At 41.7% G+C, this 15,371-nt stretch overlaps 1 protein-coding gene across 1 annotated transcript in view; it reads right to left on the bottom strand.

The window, feature by feature from the left end:
- Nucleotides 1-15,371, bottom strand: part of Atg7 (autophagy related 7) — a 247,482-nt gene that overhangs the window by 168,505 nt on the left and 63,606 nt on the right. The window contains 1 exon segment of the mRNA XM_087207180.1: nt 4,762-4,920. Within this exon segment, the coding sequence (XP_087063306.1) occupies nt 4,762-4,920 (159 nt within the window).

The following is a 15,371-nucleotide window of genomic DNA, read 5'->3' as shown; positions in this document are numbered from 1 at the left end:
ACAGCATTTAGCATGGTTGGTTTAGTGGGTGTATGGTGATGCATCTATGGTTTTAATTCTTACTTCCCTGATGACTACGTGTTCGGGCTGGCCTTGAACTCGTAGCCCAGGCTAGCCTTGAACTTCCAAGTGATTCTCATGCCTTAGCCTCCCCAGTGCTGGGATTACATGTGCGCTGCCTTGCCCAGTTCCCCTCTTGACAACTGATGTTAAACACTTTCGTGTGTTCACAGATCTTCACTATGAGGTACCTGTCAATGGCTTCTGGTCCCTTTTTACAAACCCACAAAAGTTGACATGTCTTTTTATTATCGGGCGGTATGAGTTGTTTATCCTGCCAATATGAATGTGTGGTGAGTGTCCCCTCAGTTTGGTCAGCCTTTTCATTCTCTTAATGACATCTGCTGAGAAGCACAAGTTTAAAACTTGGATGAAGCCCAGGTTAGCAATCTTTTCATTGAAAATCATCTTTGTGGGGTCAGGAGAAGAAACCTTCTCCTGGAGGCATTGTAATTTGAGCTTTTATCTTCAGTTCTGCAGCCTTTCTGTGCTGCCACTTAGGACTCTGCTCTGGATAACTGGTCACCAAAGGCTCTAGCCCAGCACTTGGGGAACCTCCACTCTGCCTGCAGCTCCCAGAAGGGGAGTCCTGCCCTGACTGAGCATGTGTAGTGACTCTCTAGCCAGATGCTCTGATGCTGCTGGGCAAGTCTCTGGGACCCCTTCTCTGCAGCACACCCTCATGTCTGCCACTGTCCTGCAAATCCCAGCTACCTCCTCTGTTCTCCAGCGATATCTTGAGCTGTGCAGGACTGGCAAGGGCCAGAAAGTGCTACCAGGCCATCAGCTGGGCCACTCTTGTTCCCTCTGACAGAACCACAGGACTACAGTCTTCACAGCCTACTTTTCATTGTTTGACAAGTCATTACGTGTCCTATGCCCCAACGAACGACTGTTTAGGGTGGGAGAGAATCCAGCATCAGCTACTCATCAGGGTTGGTCGCAGATGTCCAGAGGCTGGGCTTTAAACCCTCCAGTGTGGGTCTAGGGCTGTGCTCAGTGGTAGAAAATGTGCCTAGTAGGAATAAGGCCCTGAGTTCCACCTCCAGCACCATTTAAAAAGCCCCCAAAATAAATAAACAAAACACTCCCAACTATAGTTCCAGAAATCTAAATTTTATTGCTTCCTCTTAAAAAAAAAAAAAAAAAAAAGGTAATCCCAAATAATTTCTGGACTATAAAAGATGAGTTGCTTTCTTATTCAATTAGTTCAACCCTAGGATTAGGCACGTCATTTACAACCCAGCAGTGCTTTTCATGTTATTTTATCACGGCATCTGGAAAGGGTCAAGGAGACTCCTGTCTCTGAGAGTAGATGAGAAGAGATTTTCAAGGAAAATCATGCAGATAAAAATCAAGAGCTGCCTGTGACCTGGCCAACCTTTTATACATGCCCACAGCAACTAAGCTCCTTGGAGCAGCCTGAAGGTCTGGAGCCAGAAAGTGGTTAGTTTGGTCAAGAATATTTTAGTACAGGGCCAGGGATTTAGCTCAGTGGTTTCACCACCTGCTGCGCCAGCGGAAGGACCCGAGTTAGATCCCCGGTATCAAAAAAAAAAAAAAAAAAGAATATTTTAGTACAAAAACCAAAAGTCTTGCTATGAGAGTGATAAAGGCTGTCCAGCTCAGGCATTCAGTGAAATCACCTGCCCCAAAGTCTGTCACCCAAGGCACGACTTCCTGGTACATTTCCTTACAGCTTACTGTGAATGTATTATTTCAAAATTAAAAATGAAAAAACATCTACCCCCATTAATTTTTCCCCCGAGTTAGATGTCAAATGCTTCAAGCACTGAGATTAGAATTCTGCAATAACTGATTAATCGACGGAGGGATGGTTACATAATACTGCATGAACAGAACCAACCTCTACCTTTCCCAGGTGCCCGTAGATCCCAGGAGCCTGCACATCCACGCATCTCTTCACTTCCAAAAGCCACTCTTCTTGCTGGAGTGCTCTTCTTGGCCTCGGGACTTTCCCTCCACTCTGCCCGTTCCCTGCTACCCCCAAATCCCTCCTCTTTGTTAATTCCTTCACAAAGGAGGCTTCCTCAAGAAAGCTTGGCCTGGCCTCCAAACATTCCCCGGGCACTCTACTGTATTTCCTTAGCACCCTCTGCTTATTTCCATCCTAATTAAATGATCAGGTCCTCAGGACATTTGTCCTCCAGTGGAATCTAAACTCTCTGAAGGCAGGGCCTTCTCTCCATGCCTGGGGTGAGGAAGGGGAGAAACAGATGTCTGCTGAATGAAGAAAGCCACGTTAAATCAAGAGTATGAAGAAAATCTCTTAAGCCTAGCTAAGCAACAAGTAGTTTCACAAGTGTTCTTGCATTTGATTATACTAGCACTTTGTATACAGCTATTATATTTATAAGGTGTGAGGGATAAAAGAGACGAGACAAGCTGGGCTCCAGGGCTAAATAACAATAGCAAACACATTGCCAGCCACCCAATGGCCTCAGCCACCAGAGGGGCTGATTCTAAGAAAGCTGGACTTGTTCTCTAAAGTCTGGCACAATCTGGTCTTCACTTCTACCACAGCCTCCTTCATCTTCCTAGACCTTTATGCTTCTGCTACCATGGCTTTCTTTTTTCTCTTTGTTTCTTTTTGACAGGGCTGTGACTTCCTCTATTTGTTTTGGAGATTATTCTAAAACAAGGTCCTGGTACATTGCAAAGGCTGACCTCAAACTCAGGATCCTCCTGCCCAGGCCTCCAAGGGCTGTGATTACAGGCGTGTGGCCTTCAGGGTTTTCTTTCCAACAAGCACCATGCTTCCTCTTCAGTGTCAGCACAGACAGCTTGGCTACTCAGTCCAGCGGCTCCCACTCACCTGCAGGCTTCAGTTTCCTTGGATAGGGGCAGGCTCAGGCTGACCTAAGACACAGGCTCATGGCAAGTGAGCTCTTGGGTCACATGCTTATCAGAATTGCACACACTTGCGAAATTGCCTGTCAACAACATTCCTCTCCTTGACTGTAAGCCCCCTGTGGGGAAGGGAGAGCTGTGTCCTTGGTACAGAGTAGGCCTTAACTATATTAACAACTGAATGAATAAGCACAGGGAATTACACTGGGCCACAGCCAATGGCACTGGGCTGGGTAAACAAAAATTCAAACAACTACTAAGTGGCAGACCTCAGGTTCCAAGCCAAGTTTGGAGAGACCCCAGGGGAGTTCATAATATCCCCTCCTGCCTCTAGCAGAATTACACATGAACTTCCTCTGCCAAGTGGCTTCTCAAGACCCCCACCCCCACCCCCAGCCAGGAAGGCAGCATCTATTGCCCATCCCACTCACTCTGGCTCAGCCTGTGCCTTGCTTTGGTGATGGACAGGGAGAGTACTGTACTGTACTCAGTATGTACTGAGCTCAGTACTATACTCAGCTATGGCTGAGCTGGCACCATAAGGGGCATGGTTAACTGCCTACGCTTTTTAGCCTTCTACCATCTACCATCAGAGCCATAAGAACAGGAAGAGCGGGTAACTCCACTGTGAAATGATGACACCCAGACAAACCGGAAGTAGACTCAAAGCCACAGCCTGGCCTTGCCCAGCAGGGGAACCACAGCCAGCCTGCAAACTCCTGAGCACAGAGTACAGGTGTGTCACCACAGGCGTGGAGATCTTGGGTTGTGTGAGGCCCAATATCTGGACAGCAGAGCCCTCTCGATGGTGGGCCTGGGGCTTCTCTGTTTCTTTTGACATCGAGCATGTAGTTGGGTATATAGCAGATACTACTGGATCAATACCAATGAAGTGAACCCAGTAAGTAATGTTCCTCAGGGATGCGGGTAAAATGAACAAAATCATTAACACTGACTCTGGAGCAAACATTTCCAAAACGGAAGACTAAAGGGAGAGACTTCAAGAAGGTGAGCATTTCCCCCATTGAGGGCTCAGAGCCTCTCTAGCATTTAAGTCTAAACACCTACTTCAAAGAGACCTAATCTGGCTTCTGTCAGATAGGTCAATTAAGTATTTGAGATGTAGAATCTCTTTTTCTGGATGTCCTCAAAAATTCTTGATTTTGAGTCAAATGAGGTGAATGACTTGTCTGATTACGTGGTGTAGCTAACGCAAATAATGGAGCTCAAAAATAAGCAGCAGCTAAAACAAAAAATTCAACTTTCACCCAATTGCTCTACATGCAGTCCTGCATTATTCAATTTAATTCTATCAGTAACTCTCCGGTGGTCTGAGGATGGAGGAAAGATAAAATCCTACAACAGAGTCACCATAAATCCCTTCAGAGCCAGGCAGGATATGAAAATATACATCCTCCACATTCTTCAACTTAAACTTTTACAATGCTTGGCAACTCGCAAAACATTATTTCATGTATTTTTCACCATATATATATACATATATATATATATGTATATATATATATATATATGTGTGTATATATATATATGTATATGTATATATATATATATATATATATATATATATAATTAATCTGTTTTGTGGGGAGGATTTGGTTTGGCTCTGGGGATGGGACTCAGGGTCTCTCACATGCCAGGCAAGTGGTTACCACTGAGCCGCACCCCTAGCTCTTACTGTATTTTTAATCCCTATCTCTGAGATGAGAAAATGGGCATGGCCACATGGCGAGTGCCTGGAGGAGTTCTCTCACTAACACCAGGACTTAAGCACCTACGGACACAGGATGCTCCTGGAGGGTGCCTACGTACCACTCCGGGGAAGATTCTCTGCAGCCGGTCTGCTGCCGCCAGGGCCTTGGGCCTGCCGCCCCCTAGGCAGTCTTCAAACTCATACAGCGGCTGCCTCACAGGGTTGGAGTAGGAGATCTTGGCGTTGTCTACGAACGCGACATGCCTGACGCCCCAGCCCTGTGTGGAGACAGGAGTGCACGTCACCAACAGACACTTCACAGGGGAGCCCCAGGTTCCGCAGGAGGAATTTTACTCCCAAGCAGCTTGGAAGCTCCAAGATACAGGAAACTTTAGAAACTGAGTTGTGCAAGCTCGGTTCTTGATAAATAGACCGTCATCTTGCTTTAAAAAGACAAAATAATGATATGCTCAGTGCCTGTTTTCCTGCAGTAAGGAGCCTAACAAACATCACAGCGGGTCTAACCAACAGCTCATTATTTTTGATAATGTGACACCAGAAAAGATTTGGAAGTGAACCCCATAAGAAACCTCTATTTGCTGCTTCAAAAACATTTAGTGAAAGCCCCCAAATATTTTGTTTCCCTTAATAAATAATTAACTATTAACAACTCCTTGCAAAACTCATTTAAGGCCTCAATTAGCTCTTCAGAAAAATGATATACAAGTTATTTCTCATTCTATAGTAATAAGGGATATTTTATACTAGTTCTCCAGGATGGAAAGGCCTTAGTAATAACTGAGCATTTATGGAATGATTCTGTTTTCTCATAAATAGTTTTCATTACATCAGACACTTCAATTACATCTATAAAGTTTCATAAAAACACTTGATTTTTCAGACACACAAGCTTAAATACCGTATGGTATCTCTCATCTGAGTGAGGCATAGTATAAACAAAGAAAATTATACAGGATTGATAAAAAGGGATGAGAGGATGTATCTGTTGCAAGAGAGAAGCAACCCAAGGGACAGACTAGGATGAGGGGTGAAGAGGAGGGGAAAGGGAAACAAAAATAAAGATGTGCCATGTACCTGAACCTAATAACCTCAACTGATGTAAACACTATATGCCATAACATGAGCTAAGACAAATAATATCAACAAAGGCCAGGGATTAGCTCAGTGATGCTGCTGCCTGCCTCACAAGCCCAGTGCCAAAAAAAAAAAAAAAAATCAACAAGTATGAAAAATGGGATGGCAGAACCTGTGGTAGGGAAGGGGGGAGGGGTAGGGAAGGGCCAAAAAAAAAAAAAGAAAGAAAGAAACAAGCTGTAATAAGTACATGTAACCACTCCCAACTGCACAAATTGCAAACATGTACTAATAAAATAAAATTTAAATTTAAAAAACCCACATGATTTTAAAGCTAGACAGGATCTCTAAAATCCTTAATCTAATAACTTTGTTTTGCAGATATGGAAACAGAAGCATAGAAAAAGGCGAGTTGTCTAAAACCATACATGTAGGTAATGGTGGGGAACAAATGAGCTCCCCAAAGCTGTGCCCAAGTGGAGATGCCAACTCTTTGGAAAGAATGGGTGTGTTTTACTAGACCATACATAAGTACGGCCCTCCCACTCTATCTGCAGGTTCTGAACCTGCAGATTCTAACTGTGGATGGAAAAAAAATTGTGCCTGTACTGACAATGTACAGACATTTTTTCTTGTCATTATCTTTTGTTTGTTTGTTTGTTTGAGTCAGAGTCTTGTTATATGGTTCAGGGTGGCCTTGAACTCACTATGTATACCAGGCTGGCCTCAAACTCATGGCAATCCTCCTGCCTCAGCCTCCCAAGTGCTAGGATTACAGGCATGTGCTCTTTCATTATCTCTTAAAAATTACAATCTAACAATTACTTACATAGCATTTACATTGTATTAGGTATTCTAGGGGTGGTTTAAGACACATATGTGAGAAGAGCAAAAACAGTAATAGTGCATTTTATATATGGCACTGGAGCATGCCCTGTCCTGGTACCAACAAAGATCTAAACCAGTCCCCCTGAGGTATAGAAGGATACTGAATAGTGACCGCAGGGAGGCCCCACTATGCCTGGCTGCAAAGCTATGACCCTGCCCGAGCACGCTGTCTCTTACTTCAATGTCTTTCAATTAGGGACTCTGAAACTCAGCCTGATGGTTTCAGGGGAGTCAGCAAGAACCCAGCCCCCATTCACAAGCCTTGTTTGGGTTGCTGCTTGTTTTGAAGCCGCAGGTGACTTTCTGGCTCACTCAGTCTTAGTAGCTAAGCAATCTACCATGACAGGGAGTGAACGTAGGAAAACTCCAAAAGTAACTTGCTCATGATCTGGGGACATTTCCTTCTGAAGCTGTTTTGCATTCCTGATTGGAAGGCAGGCAAGGCAGTACGGGATCGTGCTGCGCAGTGGGAAGAAAGCCAGACAAACCGCAAACATGCTGTAGGCTCGTCACATGCAGATGTGCTTCTACACTTGACTGCTGGCTTCCTGCAATGCTAGTGTAAGAGGCTAATCTTCAAGGATTAAAGAAAATGACAATACTCAGTGCAGGGGAGGAGGTGTTGGTGAAAGGTGGGAAACCAGGGTCCTTTTTCCGGAAGGTAATTCGGCAGCATGCTTCTAGAACTAAAGATGCTCAAATACTTTGATATAACTCTGCCAAATGGTCCTAGAAAATCATGTGGCACACCACCAAGGAGGCAATAACAAAGATATTCTTTGCAACACAATTTCTAATTGTAGACAGCTGGAAACATTGTCACTGCCAAATACTGGAGGAATGGCTCCACAGATTATGAGAAATGATTAAATGTGTCATCTCATAAAGAAGCATATTCTGCAGCCATTAAAAAGCTCTCATAGCACTCAGGAAGTTGAGACAAGAGTGTGAGTTTGAGGCCAGACTAGGCTGGGTGACAGACTGAGACCCTGTCTCAAGGGAAACACAACAAAGAAGCCTTATAAGCACCATCTTTTTATTTTCTTTAGTGTTCCGACACAGGATCTCCCTTTGTAGCCCAGGTTAGCATCAAACTTGTGATCTTCCTGCCCCAGCCTTCTGAGTACTGAGATGACAGGCATGTGTCACTTGGCTTACAAGCATCATCTTTAATGACATGAGGACAATGAATAGTGATGAATTCATAGTGATGAATCTGAAAGCAAAAAGCATAAAAATGATAGAACTGCTCAACCAACTACTCTCTAAAATGACTGATAAAATTCACAAGTCTTTCTGACAAGTCTGAATAAGAGGAAAAAAATTCGCTATCAATTTTTAAAGTTACATGAAATGATTGTCTAGGAAAACAAACTGACCTAAAAGCTGTACAAAAATCTAAAGAGAGGCCAGGTGTGGTAGTGGATGCCTGTAATCCCAGCACTTGGGGGGCTGAGGCAAGAGGATTGCCATGAGTTCAAGGCCAGTCCCAGCTACAGAGTGAGACTGAGACCAGCCTGAACTACGTAGCGAGACCTTATCTCAAAAAAAAAAACCAAAAAACCCCCAAACAAACAAAAACACCTAAAAAATTTAGAGGCCAATCAACACAGAAACATGTATCACAGTTCCCAAAGATCCCCTGTCCCACTCTGCCAACAAATTCCAGAAACTACCACATGCAGATAGATTTATAACTGATTTTTTCCAAGCCATTAAGGAACAAATAATTCATGCATTAAAATTCTTCTGGAGCACAGAAAAAGAAAGAAAAGTTTCAAGTTTATCATATAAAGTAACCACAACTCAGCTGCAAAACATATACACTCTAAGAAAAAACACTGCTAGAGAACAATCCGACTTATGGATACAGATATAAAACTTACAAATAAACATTACCAACTGAATCCCATAGTATATTAGAAGAATCCAAAATGGAGTTTATTTTAGGGAAGGTCAACAATAGAATATTTTGAGTATCTACATAGACATATTTGATAAAGCTCAACACTCATAGCTGGGTGTGATAGCACACACCTGTAATCCCAATACTCAGGAGGCTGAGGCAGGAGGACTGCAGGTTCAAACACAACCTGAGCAAATGAGCGATTTAGGGAAACCTTGTCTCAAAAAGGCGGGTGGGGGAGGAATGTAGTTCAGAGTGAAGGCCCTAGATTCAATCCCCAGTACAAAAAACAAACAAATAAACAACACATTCAAGGCCTAGTGAAAGACAAGGATGACCTAAGTAAGTGACAACTGTACCACACTAAAGGTGAATATTATAAAGACATCAACCCACTCCAATTGATCTATAATTTCACTGTCATTGCAATTAAGACAGTGAGCAGCCATACAGGATCTATGGGTAAAGCAGAGAATGCACAGATAGATTTAGGGGCACATGAGGATTTAGCATTCGATAACGGTGAGTGAAAAACTAAAATTGAGCTTCTTTTCTCTTTCTTTTGTGGTACTGGGCCTTCTCACTAAGCTACATACCCAGCCCTTTTTAATTTTTACTTTGAGACTGGGTCTCACTAGATTTTCCAGGAGGGATTCAAATTTACGACCTTCCTGCCTCAGCCTCCCAGGGTCCTGGGACTGCAGGTGTGCACCACCACACCCAGCTAGGTTTAGCTTCTTGGATAAATGCCATTAAAATAGCTGACTGCTCATTTTGTTAAACTTTTACTTCTCCCCTATGACAAAACTTAATTCCATATCGATAAACACATAACCATAAAAACAAGAGTTCTACAGAAACAGATAAAAAAATAGATGAGCTCAGAAACATGTTGGAAGCCATGAATGCCCAGCACAAGAAAGAAATAGAAACTATGATGGCGCAACATAAGAAAGAAATGGAATCCATGAAACACATTCAAACAGATATTCAGGAGATTAAAAACTCCACTGAAAGTATGCACAGCACATTAAGGGAATGTGAAGATAGAATATCAGATATAGAAGACAGGATTGAGGTTAAGGACTATGAAAACAGAGATTTCTTAAAAAGAGAAAGGGTCCATGAGAAGTCAATACAGCAGCTGCTAGATGATGCAAAAAAGAATAACATAAGACTGATAGGAGTCCATGAGAAAACAGGAGAAAGTACAATTGACCTAAAAAAACTGTTCACAGAAGTAACAGAAAATTTCCCTGACAAAGGTAGAAAATTGAACATATAGATAAGTGAGGCAAATAGAACTCCATCTAGCCAAGATAAAAAAAATCTACACCTAGACATATAATAGTCAAGATCCCAGAAACCCAACAGAAGAACAAAATCCTACAAGCAGTTAGAGAAAAGAAACAAATCACCTACAAAGGAAAGCCCATCAGAATCACAGCAGACTTCTCAACAAAAACCTTCAAATCAAGGAGAGCCTGGAGTGAAGTATTTCAAGCCCTAAAAGAAAATAACTTCCAACCTAGACTGTTGTATCCTGCAAAATTATCCTTCAAAATCGATGGGGAAATTCGATACTTCCACAACGAAGAACACCTGAGAAATTTCATGAACACCAAACCAGCACTCCAAACAATTCTAAACAATATCCTGGAAAAAAGACAATGAAGGTCACAACTTCATGAGGGCCAACACAGGGAAGCCACCAGGCAAGGTAAGAAACTAAAGGGAAAGGGGGAAAAATAAAAAATAAAAGAGCCAACAACAGTGAAACATCATGACAAGGATGAGTCAATATCTATCAATTATAACCATCAATGTTAATTAATGGCCTCAATTCACCAATCAAAAGAAACAGACTGACAGAATGGATTAAGAAGCAAAATCCAGCAATATACTGTATACAAGAAACACACCTAACTCAAAGGAAATTCATAGACTGAAAGTAAAAGGATGGAAAACAGTTCTCCATGCGACAGGAACCCATAAAAAAGCAGGGGTAGCAATCTTATTTGTAGACAAAGTAGATTTCAAACCAAAACTAAATAAGAGAAACAAACATGGTCACTACATCCATGTGAAGGGAACAATCCAAGAGGAAGAGATGACAATCATAAGTACATATGCACCAAATATGAACATGGAAAGACCAAATAAGCAATAATACAGTTGTAGTGGGGGACCTCAATACTGCACTATCACAAATACACAGATCATCTAGGCAAAAAGTTGGCAATGAAATTCTAGAACTGAACCAAGCTACTGAACAAATGGACTTAATAGATGTTTACAGAGTGTTGCACCCCACAAAATCAGAATACACATTCTTTTCGGCTGCACACAGGTCATTCTCCAAAATAGACCACATGTGAGCTCATAGGACATGTCTGGTAAATGTAAAAGAACTGAAGTTACCCCCTGTATATTATCAGACAATAGTGCAATAAAATTGGAGATCAATAACATAAGAAACCACAAAACCCCAACAAACACATGGAAACTGAACAACACCCTCTTGAACAACCAATGGGTCACAGAAGTAATTAAAGAAGAAATTAAACAGTTTCTACAAGTAAATGAAAATGCCAGTACAACATACAGGAATCTATGGGACACAATGAAAGCAGTTCTATGTGGGAAATTCATAGCAGTGAATGCCCATATTAGGAAAACAGAGAAAACTCAGATAAATAACCTAATGCAGAACCTCAGGCTCCTAGAAAAAGAAGAGCATAACGAATCCAAAGCTCGTACAAGAGAGGAAATTATAAAGATTAGGGCAGAAATTAATGCAATGGAGACTAAGAGAACAATACAAAAAAATCAATGAATCAAAGAGTTGGTTTTTTGAAAGAATAAATAAAATCGATAAAACTTTAGCCAACCTTATCAAAAAAAGGAAAGAAAAGGCACAAATACATGCAATTAAGAATGAAAAAGGTGACGCCCTACCGAGGTCCTGAGTCACCCAGAAGACGCCGAATCACCCTGCTGCAGACAGGCAGGTCTGCCCACACCCTACCAAGGTCCCCAGTCCCGCGGAACACGCCGAATCAGCCCGTTGCAGAAAGGCAGGTCTGTGCACGCCCTACCGAGGTCCTGAGTCACGCAGAAGACACCGAATCACCCCACTGCAGACAGGCAGCCACCTGATTCCACACTACCAAGGCGCAGAGGACATCAGACCACCAGACCAAGGTACTGAGTCCCACTGTTCCCGGCCCAGAGGTAGGGGCTTCTGAGCCGTCGTCCCACTGCTCCTAGTCCAGAGGAAGGGGCTTCTGGGCCACCATTCCTCCCACTGCTCCCGGCCCAGAGGGAGGGGCTTCTGAGCCACCATCCCACTGCTCCTGGTCCAGAGGAAGGGGTTTCCCGGCCACCATCCCTCTGGTTGCTCCCAGCCCACAGGAAAGGGCTTTTGGGTCACCATACCTACTGCTGCTCCCGGCCCCTGTCCCACCTCACCCAGCTCAGAGGAGGTAATCCGTGCAGGCGCTAACAGCCCCCCCGCCCCAGTCCAAATGAGAAAACACATAAATAAGTCTCAAAACCAGACTTCCAGATCACCTACAGCAACCCCAAAGGGAAATGAGATGGAACACTCTGATACTCAACCACCTGGACCCACTGAACTGGCAACAAAAGGAGATCTGGAAAAAATGAAATCAGAAATAATTTCTCAGATAACAGGAGAAATTGTGCCCTTAGTGCAAGACATGATTAATAAATCTAGAGAGGAGCTGAGGAACATGATGGAATCCCAACATAAGAAACAAATGGAATCCATAAAACAGATGCAAATAGATTTCCAGGACATGAAAAACTCCATTGAAAGTCTACACAGCAGAATGAGCCAGTGTGAGGACAGAATTTCAGATATAGAAGATAAGATTGCAATTAGTCACCAGGAAAAGAAAAATTGCTTCAAAATTATAAGGGAACATGAGAAATCAATCCAGCAGCTGCTAGATGATGCAAAAAAGAATAACCTAAGACTGATTGGGCTCAATGAAGAAACAGGAGAGAGTGCAGATGACATAAAAAATCTCTTCACAGAAATAATGGCAGAAAACGTCCCAAGCAGGGGAAAAGAGCTTGACATACAGATAAGTGAGGCATATAGGACTCCAAATAGGCTTGATCAAAAAAAATCTACACATAGGCATATAATTGTTAAGATTCCAGAAACACAACAGAAGAACAAAGTTCTCCAAACAGTCAGAGAAAAGAAACAAATCACATACAAAGGAAAGCCCATCAGAATCACAGCAGACTTCTCAACACAAACCATCAAGGCAAGAAGAGCTTGGAGTGACATATTCCAAGCCCTAAAAGAAAACAGCCTCCAACCCAGATTGATGGACCCTGCAAAACTAGCTTTCAAAATGGATGGGGAAATAAGATACTTTCATGACAAAGAGCACCTTAGGAACTTCGTGAATACCAAACCAGCACTCCAAAGAATTTTACACAATAGCCTAGGAACAGACATTGAGGATCACAACCCCAGCAAGAAAAGCAGAATGAACCCATCTGGCATGACAAGAAATTCAATGGAAAGGGGGAGAACCCAACAAAAAGAAAAAGTCATGGCAAAGACAAGTCAATACATTTCAGTTGTAACCATTAATGTTAATGGTCTCAATTCACCAATCAAAAGAAATAGACTGGCAGAATGGGTCAAGAAGCAAAATCCAACAATATGCTGCATGCAAGAAACACACTTCATTCAAAAGGAAACTCGTAGACTGAAAGTTAAAGGGTGGAAAACAATACTGCATGTGACAGGAACCCGAAAAAAAGCAGGACTAGCTATCCTCTTGGCAGATCAAGTAGATTTCAAACCAACACTAATTAAGAGAAACGAAGAAGGACACTACATCTTTGTAAAGGGAAGAATCCAAGAGGAAGAGATGACCATCATAAATATCAATGCATCAAACACTAGTGCACCCAACTATATAAAACAAATACTAACGGACATGAAAAGTCATATATGCACTAATACAATTGTAGTGGGGGACCTCAACACCCCACTGTCACAAATAGATAGATCAACTAGACTAAAAATAAGTAATGAAATACTAGAACTCAATCGAACTCTTGAACAAATGAATTTAACAGATATCTGTTTACAGAGTCTTCCACCCCACTAAATCAGAATACACATTCTTCTCAGCTGCACATGGATCATTCTCAAAAATAGACCACATACTCACACAAAGAACATGTTTAAGTAAGTGCAAAGGAATTGAAGTTATCCCCTGTATATTATCAGACCATAGTGCAATGAAATTGGAGATCCATAGCAAAAGAAACTCAAAAAATTTCATAAACACGTGGAAATTGAACAACACACTTCTGAATAACCAATGGGTCACAGAGGAAATTAAAGAAGAAATCAGACAGTTCCTTCAATTAAATGACAATGACAATACAACATATCAGAATCTATGGGACACAATAATAGCAGTCTTATGAGGGAAATTCATAGCAGTGAATACGCATATACAGAACGAGCCCAATTAAACAACTTGATGCTGAACCTCAAGCTTCTAGAAAAAGAAGAGCAGGACAACCCCAAAGCTCATAAAAGGGAAGAAATTATAAAGACCAGAAGAGAAATCAATGCAATGGAGACTAAGAGAACGATACAAAAAAATCAAGGAAGCCAAGAGTTGGTTCTTTGAAAGAATCAACAAAATTGATAAACCTTTAGTCAACCTTGTCAGAAAAAGGAAAGAAAAGGCCCAAATCCATGCAATTAGGAATGCAAAGGGTGAAACTACAACAGACCCAGCAGAAATCCAGATGATCATCAATACCTACTTCCAGAACCTATACGCCAATAAGATGGACAACACAAAAGAAATGGACAGATTCCTAGATACATATGAATTACCAAAGTTGAATGAAGAAGACCTAAAAACTCTGAACAACCCAATATCAACCAATGAAATTGAAAACGTAATTAAAAACTTATCAAATAAGAAAAGCCTGGGCCCTGATGGCTTCACTGCTGAATTCTACAAGATATTTAGAGAGGAACTGCTGCCACTACTGTTTAAACTCTTCAATGAAATTGGAAGGGAAGCAATACTCCCAAATTCATTCCTGGAAGCAAGCATCACCTTCATCCCCAAAGCAGAGAAAGATCCAACTGAAAAAGAGAACTATAGGCCAATCTCACTAATGAACATGGATGCAAAAATCCTTAATAAGATACTGGCAAACAGAATGCAGAAGATCATCAAGAAGATCATACACCCTGATCAAGTGGGATTCATTCCAGGGATGCAGGGATGGTTCAATATACGAAAATCAATTAATGTAATACACTATATCAATAGAGCCAAGGACAAAAACCATATGATTATCTCCATAGATGCAGAAAAAGCATTTGACAAAATCCAACATGCATTTATGATAAAAACCCTACAAAAAATTGGAATAGATGGTGTCTACCTAAAACTGATAGAAGCCATCTATGAAAAACCAACAGCCAATATCATACTAAATGGTCAAAAACTGAAATCCTTCACACTCAAATCAGGAACAAGACAAGGATGTCCACTGTCACCACTCTTGTTCAATATAGTTCTGGAAACATTAGCCACGGCAATTAGACAAGAGAAAGAAATAAAAGGAATAAAGATAGGAAATGAAGAAGTCAAATTGTCATTATTTGCAGATGACTTGATACTCTATATAGAAGACCCCAAGAACTCCACCAAAAGTCTTCTAGACTTCATAACCAAATTCAGTCAAGTAGCTGGATACAAGGTCAACACACAAAAATCAATAGCTTTCCTCTACACGAATGACAGACTCACT

The sequence above is a fragment of the Heterocephalus glaber genome, unplaced genomic scaffold (assembly GCF_053883595.1).
Source record: "Heterocephalus glaber isolate CG9 unplaced genomic scaffold, H.glaber_assembly_v1.0 deba00000768, whole genome shotgun sequence".
Lineage (NCBI taxonomy): Eukaryota > Metazoa > Chordata > Mammalia > Rodentia > Bathyergidae > Heterocephalus > Heterocephalus glaber.
Note: the sequence above shows the minus strand (reverse complement) of the source record. Positions and strands in the feature narration are given on the sequence as shown.